This window comes from Vulpes vulpes, chromosome 2 (genome assembly GCF_048418805.1).
Source record: "Vulpes vulpes isolate BD-2025 chromosome 2, VulVul3, whole genome shotgun sequence".
In the NCBI taxonomy this organism is placed as follows: Eukaryota; Metazoa; Chordata; class Mammalia; order Carnivora; family Canidae; genus Vulpes; species Vulpes vulpes.
The window spans coordinates 56,174,807-56,191,306 of record NC_132781.1 but is presented as its reverse complement, the minus strand read 5'-3'; the positions used below and the strand labels follow the sequence as shown (position 1 = coordinate 56,191,306).

General features: G+C 42.4%; 1 protein-coding gene across 26 annotated transcripts in view; it reads left to right on the top strand.

Moving 5' to 3' along the window:
* RALGPS1 (Ral GEF with PH domain and SH3 binding motif 1) overlaps positions 1-16,500 on the top strand; it is a 291,129-nt gene that overhangs the window by 99,717 nt on the left and 174,912 nt on the right. For all 26 annotated transcript variants that reach the window (XR_011999844.1, XM_072748577.1, XM_072748581.1 and 23 more), the window contains exons 6-7: positions 5,956-6,039; positions 16,125-16,214. Coding sequence is in view for 25 of the 26 variants with exons in the window: in XM_072748577.1 (XP_072604678.1) it covers positions 5,956-6,039; positions 16,125-16,214 (174 nt within the window). In the remaining variant the exon portion in view is untranslated. The remainder of the gene's footprint in view (positions 1-5,955; positions 6,040-16,124; positions 16,215-16,500) is intronic.

Sequence of the window (16,500 nt, the reverse complement as noted above, 5' to 3'; positions counted from 1 at the left end):
AATGTCTTACTCCTTAGTCAGACCCCACCCCTAACCCCGAAACTGGCACTGTCTTCCTTGACTGCTTCAGTGGGTCACCTACTCGCTGGGGTGTCTTTAGAACTCCTTTGACTGTCCTACCAGTTCTTCCGCAGATTGTTCCAGATGGTAGAATGAGGACTGGGGAGAAGCATGGAGGGTAGAGGAGGGAGAAAGGTCACCATTGAGCAAAATTGGTGACATGGTGCCATTGGCTGGTGGTACCCTGATGGTACTCTATGAAGTCAGATTTAGTAACCTTTCCTTAAAGTGACACGTGTTCTATGTGGACATGTTTTAGGAACATGATTCAGAAAAGATTGCAGTCAGAATCAAACCCATGTGTGGAAGGGCCATGTGTTGGCACCAACTCTCTATGGTCTGGATCCTGCAGGGTCTAGAGGGAGGACTTGTCCCACTCCTCCAGTCTCCTCTATCTTTGGCCTTACCTCACTGACCCCAGACATGGTCAAGGTCAGGCTTTTCTCAGGCATCTGACTCCCAAACCCCTACGCACAAAGCTGGCCCTGGTGGGGGGTGTTCCTGGCAGTATGGCCCCAAGAAGCTAGCAGGGAGAGCTGAAAGCAGTGTTGACTCTTGCTGTCACCTAGGAATGCTTGCATTAAGAAAAAGTTTTTTTTTTATCAGTTAGAAATTGTTTCCCAGTTTCTTTGTAACATTCTTCTTTGACTGTTGGAATGAGTGTCTAAATGAATCTCATGCCATTACATTTTTTTGTTTAAGGCAGCTGGTCAGACTCCTTTTGGTTCTGGGCCCGCTGATGTTGAGGGTTCCTGTGGGGTCCGAACGAGGGTGTGGCCAGGAAGTGGCTGAATATCCTGGTCTGGAGCTCAGGAGAGAGACCTGGGCTGGGCACAGACATGTGGTTGAAGCCTTGGCAGTATATGTGGTCTTCTGGGGAGGAGTATGGACAAAGAACGGTACAGAAGAAGACTATGGACAGATTTAGGTGGAAGTAGGGAAAGTGCCAGAACAGGAAAAAGCAATCGGAAGATAAGACTAAGAATGGCGGTCATGAGAAGCCAGAAGACAACCAGAGAACACAATGCTGAAGGCAAGGACTGGGAGCCGGAGTAGGCAGTGGCTGTGCAGCGGGGAGGCTGTCACCAGTGGAGGACTTTGCAGGGTCAGTGGAACAGGGAGTGAGGAAGGAGGTGGAGAGGGAAACAGTGCTAACAGCCCTTTCAGAAAATTCATCGGGAAGGAGAAGAAAGAGCAGGAGCCCAGAGAAGCCTAGAGGCATGGAAATGTGTTTCACCATGACTGATGTTGTTATTACTGTCATCCTATTACTAACATTCATGGAGAGGAAGGGAGTGAAGGTGCAGAGGGGAGAGGGGGCATGAGGGAAAGGCTTCTGAATTCTGAACAGGGCAAGGGATGGGATCCAGTGGCCAAGAGGAGAGCAGATCCCCCAGAGAAAAGGGCCTCTCTTCCAATGAAGCCAAGGAAGGGAGAAGATGCCGGTGAATTTGCATATTTGGTGGCAGAAAGTTTTCTTCTCACAGCTTCTGTTTTCTCCCTGATGAAGCCAGGGAGCATCCACATAACCGACTAGAGGCCCCAGAAGAAGCTGGCAAAGGATTGTACAGGCTCGTACTCTTTCATATCCGGTTGACCTCAGCAGACAACTCAAAGCCAAGGACACACTGGGCCAGATCAGGGCCTGGTGCCCTTGGGAGGGGGTATGTAGCAGCCTAGGGACAGCTGAGTGGCTCACCCAGGATGCAGGACCACCAGTCTCAGCCCAGCCCTTTGTCTCCTTCTAGAACCACCCCGTCTCCTCTGGTCAATTTTAACTTAATAATACTCAGATCAGTTCCATAGCATAGACCTTTTTTAGGCATTAGTGACTGGAAGAGTTTTGTTCTATTACTTCACATTTTCCAAACCCACTTCACACAGATGGAATCTCTTGTAATCCTATAAGGCCAAACACAGAAGAGGAAGAGTGCCAAGGAGGTTGGGCCCAGGACTTGTTTTAGTGCAGATAGAATGACCTTATTTCTTTTGACATCCTGATAAATCTTTCTGCCCTGAATTTGGGAGATTTCAACACCGACGAATGCTCATACTCCATTCATTCAACAAATGTTGCTTGACATCTGCAGTGAGCCAGACCTGTGACCTGCGTGTCATCTCCTCTGCCAGGCTTTACCTCTTTGAATCTCTGCCACCAGTCTGTGGAGTTGATTTCAGTGGCTCTATTCCATCTGCAATGAAACCAGTGCCAGCAGAGGTTAACTTTCCTGGGATAACCTAGGAAGTAGGTTGCCGGGCTGGGATTCAGAGCAGGGTCTTCTGGCTCTTAATGCCTTTGCTCCTTCCATTTCATGAAAGAACCCCTCAAACATAATGTTTTACTCTGTTGAGGCTTTAATTTTAAATGTTATGTGACTCTCAGTGCAAAAGGTTCTTTAGGGAATTGTCAAAACCCAAGAAGTATATAAAGAATTTATGAATCAGGGTCTTAGAAATGTTCTAATCAAATAAATATAGGGCAGATGTATTAAGTACTTGCTTTGGTTCCTAATAAGCTCATGACATCAGCAAAGTGAGAGAGAATTACTAATAGATTTTGTTAATAATCTAAGATCACAATGAGAGCGTGGTGTGGGGGAATGAAGAGGGTGTTTTGAGCTCATGCTGAGTCTGACAGCAGTGTGACCCTGGGAAGGGGAAGGGGATAACTTTTACTGAGTACTTGTTCTATGCTATGTGCTGTACATATCTTAATCTCATTTAATCATCACATTGAGCTTCATAGATAAATACAGTATCATGCCCATTTTAAAACATGAAAATTGAGATTCTGAGAAGATTGTTTCCGAGAAGATCATGCAGCTGGAATGTGGAGGCCGGGATAGGGCTGGGTCTACTCTTAATTAAATGTGTACACATAAAATGTGGGGGATCTCTGGGTGGCGCAGTGGTTTGGCGCTTGCCTTTGGCCCAGGGCGCGATCCCTGGAGATCCAGGGATCGAGTTCCACGTCGGGCTCCCGGTGCATGGAGCCTGCTTCTCCCTCTGCCTGTGTCTCTGACTCTCTCTCTCTCTCTCTCTCTCTCTCTCTCTCTCTGTGACTATCATAAATAAATAAAAAAATTAAAAAAAAAATAAAATGTGTATGTACACATACATATGTGTATATAACTTTTGCTGTTTATTAAAGAATTCGGGGAAAAAAACAAGAGCAACTGTCAGCTAGAGATTGGGGAGCAATCATGCCCCAGTCCTTGCTTTCCAGGTTTATGAATTCTCTTTTCTATCTGATTATAACCCATACCTTTCCAGGACTGGTTTTAGGATCCACAATTAAACTTGGAAAGGGCAGTGATACACATTTGCAAAAACAATTGAAGTCTATTCTAAAAAGGAAGAGAAGTCAGTGTAACTGAGGCAGGTCCAGTACACATTTTCTAGGACAAGGAGAATCATGGTAAACAGGTAAAGCCTACATCTCAAAGAGGTTCACACCTACTTTTGAAAAAGAAACAGGATCAAGGTATTCCTTTAAGAGGAAGAATCCTGAGCCTCCTTCCTCTTTTCTAAATGGAAGTGGTAAGAGTGGTGTGAGATGAAAGGTGATGTGCTGAGGCCAGCCTGGACTGTTATGCCGGGGGCTCATGATGAATGGTAGCACAAGTTAGCGTCCTTGTCATTACTATTACTTGGAGTCTACACTGAAGGTATGAAGGACTTGGCAGGGTCAAGGGTGATCATGTTTTCCATGTGGGTGACCAGAAGGAAAACAGTGCATTTGCAAAAGGGAGGCAGCTGGAAAGGGAGTTGTGTATGCACAGCCTCTGCTTGATTGCCGAGTGCTCTCAAGTCCAGGCCATGAGATCTTGTATCCTGAGCTTCCATTGCCTCCAGCCAGGCTTCACACAGTGCCTGCTCCTCTGTAGCTTATAGTTGGGTCCTGAGAAGCATTTGAAGGGCATGGCACTTGAGCATAGCAGCTCAGCCAACAGATTTTGTCTCTGGACATTCCTACTACCCTCCCTGACTTCCTAGTAGACCCTTGTTCCAGCTGGTGGGCAGCTGGCTCTCACTAAAGACCTTATTAAAATTCCAGATGTGTAGCAAAAAAAAAAAAAAATGTTAATAATAGCAAAGCCTGATATGATTTAAAAGGAAGGCTTATAACTCAGGGGGCAGAGAACTTTAGTCTGCCTCCTTTCTTCCATTCCTTGCCAGGACTCCCAAGCCACAGGCTGACCACACTGGGCATTGCAGTAGTAATGGGTTTTTCCTGCTTCTCTTACACATTCCAAGTCATCCTGGTAGAGTGCTCTTGTTAGCTCCTTTGGGTAGGAACCAGCCTCACTGATAGATAAAATTTAGGTAATTTGATGATTCAGATTGTAACGTTAAACCTGCTGTAAAAGAAGAGACAAGGCCCCTGAAGAAGATGTTCAAGGGAACCTCTCTTTCTGCTTCACTGTTGGTTGTATGAGATAGAGGAGGGGCCAACTTTGGGAAAGGGTGTGAAGTAATACCAGAAACTTCTCTGACTGCAGTGGGCTTGGGCCAGAATGTTCTCTGATTCCAGGAATGGAGGATGTCACATGGCCGATGAGCTCTGAGATCCTTTAGCCATATTTTAATTTTAAGTTCACTTGGGGGGATGAATCCTGCTAGCTAACACATCATGCCCTCTCTCAGATAGTTTGCTTTGAGAAGGACTTCTGGTCCCAGGGTTGCTGGCAGAGAAGCAGTTTATGGTTAAGAATATTTTGGCACAATCAGGGAAATACAAATCAAAACCACAATGAGATACCACCTCACACCAGTGCGAATGGGGAAAATTAACAAGGCAGGAAACAACAAATATTGGAGAGGATGTGGAGAAAGGGGAACCCTCTTGCACTGTTGGTGGGAATGTGAACTGGTGCAGCCACTCTGGAAAACTGTGTGGAGGTTCCTCAAAGAGTTAAAAATAGATCTGCCCTACAACCCAGCAATTGCACTGCTGGGGATTTACCCCAAAGATACAGATGCAGTGAAACGCCGGGACACCTGCACCCCGATGTTTATAGCAGCAATGTCCCCAATAGCCAAACTGTGGAAGGAGCCTCGGTGTCCATTGAAAGATGAATGGATAAAGAAGATGTGGTTTATGTATACAATGGAATATTACTCAACCATTAGAAATGACAAATACCCACCATTTGCTTCGATGTGGATGGAACTGGAGGGTATTATGCTGAATGAAATAAGTCAATTGGAGAAGGACAAACATTATATGGTCTCATTCATTTGGGGAATATAAAAAAAATAGTGAAAGGGAATAAAGGGGAAAGGAGAAAAAAATGAGTGGGAAATACCAGAAAGGGAGACAGAACATGAGAGACTCCTAATTCTGGGAAATGAACAAGGGGTGGTAGAAAGGGAGGTGGGCGGGGGGGTGGGGGTGACTGGGTGATGGGCACTGAGGGGGGCACTTGATGGGATGAGCACTGGGTGTTATGCTATATGTTGGCAAATTGAACTCCAATAAAAAAATAAAAAATAATAAAAAAATTGAAAAGAATCTCATGACAAAAACCTTAAAATGAAGAGAAAGTCAGATCCCATAATAGAGGGGAAAAGTCTTTGTGTGACTGTTTCCTAAGAAGTAAAGTTACTCCAGCTTCAAAAAAAACATATTTTGGCACAGAAGTCCTGAGAAATGTGGCTGGGGTTATGGAGAAAAGTATCCCACTTCCAATCCTCACCTTTGAGGGCTCTCGGGCTGCACCTCCATCCACAGATCAGTCCTTCTCTCCAGAGGAGGAGAACCCTCACCCACCCTGGTGAAGATATGAATGGTTCTTCCCCATGTCTGTTTCCACATTCCAATTAGATGGCTTCTGGTGTGTTCTGCATCCTATTAGAAAGAATCACTGTTGACATTCACTCTGTGCTTCCTAGGAACTTGCCAGCTGTGGATGGAGTAAGAAGGAGAAACATAGTCTCGCCCCCAATGTTGTGGCCTTTACCCGGAGGTTTAACCAGGTAAGCAATACTCCTTGCATGTGCCTGAGCAGGTGGTACTCTTGTCCCCTGTGGGTTGGCAGCCTGCCAGGGTTCAATCCTGGGTATCACGCCCCAGGTCCAAACCCCTCTTCCCAAACTACCCCTCCCATCAGTCCTTTCACAGAGTCCTTTTTCACAGCAGGTGGAACTGAATACATCTTTCCTGGGTTTAAAGCACTCCATTGGCTTCTACTTCCACCTAAGCTAAGGCTCAAGCACCTCGATTGCTTTGCAAGTGGGTCTGATTTCTGTCCACCCCTCTAGCTCCATCTCTTGTCCCTTCCCCTCTTCCATCCTAGCTGGCCTTACTTCTCTTCCCTGATATGCCAGACCCCCAGCTGTGCTGTCCTCTCAGCTCAGAATTCTTCCTCCCTTTTCACTCCCAGCCTGATCAGCCTGAATGTCACTTCTACGGGGAGTCACTTCTCTCACTTTCCATGACTCCCTAGCTTGTGTGAGTTCTCACTGTTGTGCATTACCTCCCTGCACCCTGTGCTTCTGTCCCCATGTGGCCTGTGCTCATTCTGTGGGACTCTGTCATTTCCCCCTTCCATGCTAATCTGCGGGCTCTATCTTGTTCACCACTGTGCATCCCACCACTTTGCCTAATGTCAGGCATATAATAGACCCTCAGTAAATTGGGCTGTCCCTCAATGGGGCCTCCCTGCTCTGAAGTGCCAGGCCCTATGCATCACCACTGGCCAGCCCTCTCCAGGCTTCCAGCCTTCTCCTTGGCTACCACTCAAGGATGGGGAGAGCCTCAGACAGGCACCAGCTTTTCATCTGAAGATCAAGACTGCGGTTAGCATTATCGTTATAATAAGAACTAAGAAGGGCCTAAATGCATCTGGAGTAAGGGCTGCTGCATACAGTTTTGAAAACAGAAGTTCTGAAGCCTTTTGTTTCTTTTTTCTTTCTTTTCAAAATCTTCCTTTTCAACCAAGCTTAGGCTTTAAAAAATAAAACAGATGTGTACACGCTATCAGAGGATTCACATGGGGAGCCAGCCCAGTCCCACCTCTGACCAGTCACAGCCCTCCCGGAGGAGGGTTACCAGGGGCTCTGATGTAATCTGCATTGTACGCAGAGGCCAGGTCAACTTGTCAGAGGGTGGTGCAGCTTGTCCCATGAACAATTGCATTGTGTCCAGATAAGACCAAGTGGGTGAAGTGAGCCAGAAGGGAAGTTGCATTTTCCCAAACAGAATGCTTTAAGAAGTGGTCTGGTTGCCAACCTGTCAGCTACTCAGAGTGAATAGCTTCTGGACACAGCCCTTGTAGCTCTGTAGCTCTGGTTTGAAAACTGGCCAGTGGCCAGCCATGGTCAGCCACTGGGGCTGCTTTCTCTGAAATGAACTGATTGGCATCCTTTCCTGGCAGACTTTTATATGTGAGAACAAGGCTCCCCATCAGACTCCAGGTAAAGGAAAGCAGGTCAGTTACCTTTCTGAGCCTCAGTTTTTTTATCTGTAAATGGGAATAATGCTATGGCTAACCATGCACATTCACTGTGGAAATTAAGTGAAGTGTATATGAAGAACTCTTAGCATGGTATCTGGCATGTAGTAAACATCCTAATGTTTTTGGGGAAAATAAGAGGGAACGTGAAGACCAGCTGATTAGAAGGAGGTTGCCAGCAGATTTGAGGCTTCTTGTGGCCAAACCAGAAACCTGGTGGACAGTGTTGCAGTCAGACTCAGTGGGCTTGCCTGTTTTGCTGTGACCTCAGTCCCTTGGGATTTGTTCATATTACTCATAGAGGGATAGAAGGGCCTGGCCAAGTTTCATCACAATACACTGAGTGTGTATTATGGACCAGACTTGTATCTCAGCACCAAGGAGTTCACCATAGAGCACAGAAGTGCTCAGCCTTTTTTGGATCACATGTTCTTTTGAGAATTTGGCTATATATACATATATATGAATGTGCCCCCAGATAATGCAGAGATATATAAATCTGCATTTAATTTTAGTGGGTTCAAGTGCTCACTCCCCAAAATTTGTGCATGAACACTTGAGGGATCTGTGAACAATAGCCTGAGAAGCTGTGGTCGCAGAGAATCACATCTGAGTTCTCATCTTAGTCCTACAACTTACTAGTTGTCCCATCTTTAATTGTCTTTTGACATCCCACCTTATTTATAAAATGGGAAGAATCATTTTAGGTGGTTTTTGAAGATTAAATGAGAATTGTGATGTAAAGGATTTGGCCCATCACTTGACACATAGTAAATAATTACATTAGCTTAAAAAAAAAAAGAGTGCAGAGTAGTAGGAGCTCTGAGCTAAAAGACACTGAGGCCTGTGACTGATGGCAGCAGAGTTGGAATTGTGTCCTGAAGATGCTGAAGAATTAGGGAAAGATGAGTAGTGAATTGGGAGAACTTGGTTCTGATCTAGACTCTGCTGCTAGATCTGTTTGAGGCCTTGGGCGAGTCTCTTCCTCTCTTTGGGTCTCAGGACCCTTGTATACTAATCAAGATTGAGTAGGGCCAAAGGTCCCCAATGTTTTGCCCCAGAGAACTGCTTTAACCTTCCTCATGGATTCATATGTATATGAATATAAACACATTAATGTATATGAATATATGAATGTATATGAATATAAACACATATAAACACATTCCTATGTATATAAACACATATACATATACCTATATATATACACATACATACATATACACATATACACACATACATACATACATATACATATACATATACACACATATACATAGATACATATATACCCGTACACACATACACACACATATGTATATGCTTCCTAATGACTGAAACCCTGACCAAACTTGCCTGAGCACTAAAGGGAACCTAATGGCTTACATAACAAAGACCAGGGAGAGATTAAACCTCACATATTGCTAGGGTGCTTGGACAGCACTAGCTGGCCTTGGCTCTGTTCTATCTCTAAGTTCTACTTTCCTCTGTACTGGCTCTCTTCTTGGGCATCTTCCTCCTCTGTGGCTGCAAGATGGCTGCCAGCAGGTCCTGGCTCACATCCTATTCTGAAGGCAGAAAAGTCCTGCCTCCTTTTCAGTAGCTCTGTCATCTGATGTTCAGTTGTTCTAAGTTGTGTCCCATCCTGTTCATCCTGGTTAATCACCCTGACCAGGAACACACAAGGCTCTGGTTGGCCAGATCTTAGAAACAACCCTTCTCATGGAACTAGGGGGTGGGGGGCCTAGGCCACATGGGCTGAGAATGGAGGAATGGTAGTTTCTCAAGGAACTAAGATCTCAGCAAATTGGGAATAGAGGGGAACTTCTTCAACTTGATAAAGGACATCTACAAAAATTCTATAAGCAACATCATGCTTGTAAGACATTCATGATTTCCCCCTAAGATTGGGAACAAAGCAAGGATGTGCTCTCTCAACACTTCTATTCAACATTGATCTGGAAGTCTTGGTTAGTGCAATAAGATAAAATTTTAAAAATTCAAGATATACAGTTTGAAAAGGAAGAAATAAAACTGACTTTACTCACAGATGACATGATTGTGTAGAAAATCTCAAAGAAATCTGTAAAAATAAAAAAATTCCTGGAACTAATAACTGTATAGCAAGGTTGTAGGACACAAGATCAATATATAAAAGCTTTCCTATATATAAGCAATGAAGAATTGAAATTTGAAATAGAAATGCCCCCTGCCCCATTTACCACTGCACACACATGCAAAACAAATGCTTAGGTATAAATCTAACAGAGTATATATATATATAGGTTCTATATGTGGAAAGCCACAAAACACTGATGAAAGAAATCAAAGTATACTGAAATACATAGAGAGATATTCCATCTTCATAGATTGGAAGACTTAATATTAAGATGTCAGTTCTTCCCAACTTGATGTATAGAGTGAAGTAATCCCAATCAAAATCCTGTCAGGCTATTTTATAAATATCAAGAACTGATTCTCAAATTTATGTGGAAAGACTAAAGACAGAATAACCAACACAATACTGAAAAATAACAAAGTTGGGGAATTTACTCTACCTGATTTCAACACTGACAGTAATCAAGATAACATGGTACTGACAAAAGAAAAGACCACCCAGGGCGGTGGAACAGAATAATGAGCCAAGAAATAGACCCACACGGATATAGGAAACTCATCTTTCCCAAACTCATGAGGGCATTCATTGGAGGAAGGGTAATTTCTTTGACAAAATGGTACTGGGACAATTGGAACATTTTTTATGTATGGAAAAAAATGGACCTAGACACAGACAATAGATCTTTCATAAAAATTAACTCAGAATGGATCATAAACCTAAATGTAGAAGGTAAAATTATAAAACGTATAGGAGAAAGCTTAGAAGAAAATCTACATGACCTTTGGTGATGAGTTATTAGATGTAACACCGAAAGTATAATCCATGAAAGAAGAAACTGATAAGTTAGACTTCACTGAAAGTAGAAATTTCTACTCTGCAAAAGATGCTGGTAATAAAATTAAAAGATGAAGCACAGCCTGGGGAAATATTTGCAGGACACCTATCTGATAAAAGAACTGTATCCAAAATAGACTCTTTAAAGTCAATGAGAAGAAAATAACCCAATTAAAAAATGGGCAGAAAATCTGGATACCTCACCAAGGAAGTACAAATAGCAATAAAGATGAAAAGATGCTCAGCGTCATTTGTCACTGGGGAAATGCAAAATACTATGTATCTGTTAGGATAGCTAAAATAAAACAAACAGTGGCAGTACCAGTTGCTGGCAAGTATCTGGAGCAACACAAACTCTCGTTCATTATTGGTGGGAATCCAGAATGGTAAAATCCAGCAGTTGCACTCCTAGATATTTATCCAGCTTCTTAGAAATCTTATGTTTACACACACACACACACACACACACACACACACACACACACACACATAACAGCTTTATTCATCATTGTCAAATACCAAAAGTAACTAAGATGTCTTTCAATAGACAAACTGGTAAATCATACAGTGGAAGAGTATTCATCAAAAAAAAAAGGGGGGGGGAGCCCTCAAGCCATATAAAGACACGGATGAATCTTAAATGTTTTTTACTAAGTGAAAGAAACCAGTCTGAAAAGGTGACATATGTATGATTACCTCCACCACCCTCCTTCCTCCCCATCCCCCTAGCATCCCCCCCCTCCAGCATTTTAAAGACATTCTGGGAAATGTAAAAACATTTTTGGAAAAGGTAAAACTCCAGAGATGATAAACAGATCCATCTGTGGTTGCCAGCGTTTTGAAAAGGGGAGAGCATTAAGTAGTGAAGCACAGATTTCTTAGGGTGGTGAAACTATTCTGTATAATACTGTATGATACATAGTGTTGTTGGACACATGACACTATCATTTGTGGAAACCCATAGAACTTTACAGCACCAAGAGTAAACTTTAGTATATGCAAATTTAAAAAATTATTGTGGAAATTAAGGAATCCTAGAGTGGAATGCAGAACATAACAAAAAAATCTAACCATATTGTAAATGTGGGAAATAACATCACTGAAGAAGGTGAGGGGAAAGGTGCTGACCTAAGTAACTTTGCAAATGAATGGAGCCTGTAAGACAAAAGACAAAAGGAACTATGTATAAGCTCTCTTTTCTAGTTAATATAGTTCTTTTCCCAGGGCATTGGTTAACAATTCTGAAGCCCTTATACACGAATACTGGAATTTGAACAATTTAGGAAATGGATGGTGGAATGTAAGACGCATGTTTTTCAATGTTGGAATGGAAAGTTACAGACAAGCAAGGGTAGAAAGCTAAGACATCAATATGAATTCATATTTATTTTAATATAGATACAGGTGGTTACAAACAAATTTTATAGATACATATATGCACATGGATTAATATACATACACACCTGTGCGTGCCTGCACACACACATGCACACACACATTACCTTGCTCTGCCAACCAAGACGACCTAGAAACAGTGGCAGCCCAGTAGTAATAAGCACACTCAGCACCCAGATCTCGGTTTCTAATACCATACTGTAATAAAAGGGACCATGGCTCCTTGGAGAAATGGCTGGTTTAGTACTGGGGTAATAGCATCTTAATGAGCTAGTAGTGGTACCAGAAAATAAGGAAGTGCTCAAATCAACCAACCAACCAGCCAACTAAAACAATGCTAGGGTAGGTCAAAGGAACACAGGAGCCAACTGAAAGAGCTTTCAGTGGCCAAAGCTAGAGCAATTTGAGCAAAAAAATAGATAACACAGCTTTGAGTTATAACTCAAAATGTAAATAAATATCAATGAGTCCTTTCTGATATAAATTAAATGTTTGCATAAATAGGGAAGAATAGACAAACTTCTATTCTTCTAAACAGAATAATTCCAGCAGCTCACTTCCTTCCATAGTGATTTCTTTCCAATGTCTGAGGTGATACCATTATTTATGTAACCAGTTTCCTATTGATGGGTATTTTTTTTTCTATTCTTTTTCTTTATAAACAGTACATCCTTGTACATTAGTTCCTCCAAATTTCTGGGTTTTCATGAGATAAAAATTCTAGGTAGGATATAAGTTTAACATCTTGAAAAGTATATATAAGTTGCTCTTCCAAATGGCCCCATGAATTTATATTCCCCAAAACAATGTATGAAAGTATTCATTTCTCTGCATTCTTGGTATAATATATGACTGACAAAGAGCTAATGTATTTTCTTAACTACACAAAGAATTTTTACTAATCTGTAGTAAGGGGACAGATGTCCCAATAGTAAGATGGGTAAGGATTTGAGCAGGTAATTCACAAGGCAAATAGTACAAATGGCCCATAAATATTTGTAACAAGAAATAGAAAAAAAGTGCAAAAAAAAGATGTTAATTGAATAGTTATGAAAGAAATGCAAAATAGAAACAATGAGACATTATTTTGTTAGGCCAGTAAAAAAAAAAAAAAACAAAGGAGTTGTAACAATTAGTATTTGCCTGTGCATGGGGACAGGGATCAGCTCAAACTTGTTTATAGGTAAAGAAATAGACCCTTTGGAGGCCAATTTTTTGATATATACTTTTTTTTTTTAATTTTTTTTTTAATTTTTTATTTATTTATGATAGTCACAGAGAGAGAGAGAGGCAGAGACACAGGCGGAGGGAGAAGCAGGCTCCATGCACCGGGAGCCTGATGTGGGATTCGATCCCGGGTCTCCAGGATCTCGCCCTGGGCCAAAGGCAGGCGCCAAACCGCTGCGCCACCCAGGGATCCCCTGATATATACTTTTGAAAAAAGATACACATACTTTTATTGGCTCCACCTTACTGGAATTTATCCTAAGACCTTAATTAAAAATGCATAAAGATATATGTATAAATGTGCTCACCATAGCATAGTTTGGTACAAAATAATTACAAATAAGCTATCCAACAATAAGAGGTCACTCAATGATGGTAGTACATCCCTAAGATGGAATACTTGGCAGCTGCTAAAAATTATGTTGTAGAAGAATATTTATTCACTAATATTCTTGTGATGGGGCCCCTGGGTGGCTCTGTTGGTTAAATGTCTGCCTTTGGCTCAGGTCATTATCCCAGGGTCCTTAGGTCGAGCCTCACAGTGGGCTCCCTGCTTAGTGGGGAGCCTGTTTCTCCCTCTCCTGCTCCCCCTGCTTGTGTTTTCTCTCTGTCAAATAAATAAATAAAATCTTTTAAAAAATTATGGTAACAATATAATGAATATATACTGGTTTAGTTGAAAAAGACAGGTGTATGTTCTATGTATGGAAAAGAGAGTAGAAGGATAGAAACCAGTGTCTGTTGTGGTCTATATACAAGAGAGAGGTTGTTAACTGAGCTCTTCCCTTTGTGTGTCTCTCTGTGTCCCTTGTTTTCTGCATTAAGCTTCTCTTAAATTTTGTAGTTAGGAAAGAAAATAAAAAATGTTTGAAACTTTGCTGATCTTACCTGTGTAATGTCTTTCTTATCTGTTCCTTCTCCTTCCTGTCTATCTCATTCAGCATGGCCCTTGCTCAGGCCCCCCGCCTGTCACTTGGACCATTGCATCAGATTCCAGATGGGTGTTCCTGCCCCTACTGAAGGTTCTATCATTTCTCTGCTTGGAAACCTCCAGAAGTCTCCCCATGTAGAATAGCACCTCAAATCTTTCTTGTGACCTTGGTGCTCCAGACCCCTACCATCTGGCCTTCAGTGCCCTTCCCAGCTGTGACATCCCCCCTACCCCAATCCCACAAAGCACCTGCAACACCCCAGTCGGTCTACTCAGTTCTCCCTGGCCACAGTGTATACAGCCATACCCCAGCCCTGTCTTTACCTGTTTGAAGCCTTACCCATCTTTCAAACCTCAAGGCCTGCCTCTTCCAGCAAGCCTTCCTTTATCATTACCTACCTCCATGTTCCAGTCCGCTTAGGTTGAGCTTCTTCTGTGTCCATGATTGCCATGTGATTTCTGGAGGATCCTGCCTCCTCTTTTGACCATTTCCATATTAGGCAAGGGCTGATAGGGTCTGGACTCACAATGCCTAGAGCCTGTGCACAGTACAGGCTTCTTGAAAGTCTATTGAATTGAATTGACTCAGTTGCCTCTGCATACTGTGTACTACAGATTGGAATCAACTCTGCCATGTTCCATAATTATGCCTTAAATATGTGATTTTTTGGCATGCAGAGATTTATTAAATTATACATATTAAACTATCACACTTGAGATTATGTGGCATAAAAATGTGCATGTATTAAAATATAAGGTTTATGGGCGTATCATTTGGTGTCCAGAAAATCTTTCTTCCATAACTGGCTAGTAAACGTTTGAGTCTGAACTTAATTTTAGGCAATTCCTTGGAAAAAATGATTCTATGGAAACCCAGGCATGGCCTGGAGGCAACCACAAGTAATTATGCGGAAGAAACTTTTCTATAATATTCCTGCTTAACATAAAAAGCAAATTTTTGATTTTTGGTTACTCTTTCCTTGTTTTCTCATTGAAAAGTAATCATATTTCAGGAAAGAGAAAGAATTTGGTTGCAGCAATAAATGTACTTTGTTAACTCTGGAATATCCCTAGTTTTCTTTGTAAAATTTAGAGGTTTTTCGATGCCTTGCCTTCCTTTCCACTCCACACATCCCCATATTCTGCTTAGCTCTCTCTCTCTGGGCCATGCTGTCATACTAGCCTTGGGCATCTGTGTGTCACAGCATGGTTGTTACGGTAACGAGATGTAAACAAGAAAGTAACCACTTCCCAGACTTTCTTGGCAGGAAACTCCTTCAATGTTGTACTAAGGTGTCATGTGAGTCAACTATACCCTGGTAGATAACTTGCTTGTTCCCAAAAGGATTCAGGGGCTTGGGGATGTTGATTTCTGTCAAAGGCAATCATGAGTAATGTTTTTTTTTTTTTTTTTTAAAGCGTGAATAATGTTCTGAACCCAAAGTACAGTATGTCCTTTTGGCACAAATGGTCTCCAGAAAAAACATGTCCCTTCACCTGCATTGTTTTGTGGAACTTTGAAAGACACTTATGTATCATTTAAATTATTGGGTAAACCTCTCCTAGAAAATTAAATTTGTTACAATTGTGCAAATATTGGTGAATCCTACTTATCTTGGATCTGGCTGGGGATATAGATCTCATGGGTAGTCCTGCCAGTGAATGTATACCTTTGTCTGGCCATTTGTCTTTCCATCCATCCATCCATCCATCCATCCACCCATCCACCCACTCATCCATGATTTTCCCACAACTGGGATCCTTCTGAGCAGGAATGATCTGTCTTGTTCATCTCAAAATTCCTTGCTGCAACTTCAGAGAGATTCATGTTGTGGAGGCCCAGTAACTCCTCTGCATGATGAGGAAAGTACTTGTCTCTGTCAGCACCACTGTGTATGGTTGGAGAGGAGGTGCTGAAGGAGGGCCCCATTTGCAGGGCTGGGTGTGGTGAAGGGACCCTTAACTGCACTCTACCCCAGTCTGTATTCTTCCAGTTTCCTGACCTCTGGGAAATCCCTGTCTGTGGTGGGCGAGGGCGACAGGAGTGGTCCAGTATTTAACCACTTTGTGTGTGTGTGTGTGTGTGTATTTGACTCTACAGGTCAGTTTTTGGGTAGTACGAGAAATTCTAACAGCACAGACTTTAAAAATAAGGGCAGAAATCCTGAGCCATTTTGTGAAAATAGCCAAGGTAAGCTCTTTTATTATTATCTTCCTTCCTTCCTTCCTTCCTTCCTTCCTTCCTTCCTTCCTCCCTTCCTCCCTTCCTCCCTTCTTCCCTTCCTCCCTTCCTTCCTCCTTCCCTCCCTTCCTTCCTTCTTTCCTTCCTTTTTCTTTCTTTTTTTCCCTGGAATGTTTCCTCAGTATTTTGAGAGCTGCTTTGCTCTGGGCCTGCTGGGCTGGGTTCAAGTAGAGGGCTGTGACCTGACTTCTCTAGGCTGCAAGACTGGCTTAGGTGCTCACGCAGCCTCCCTCCC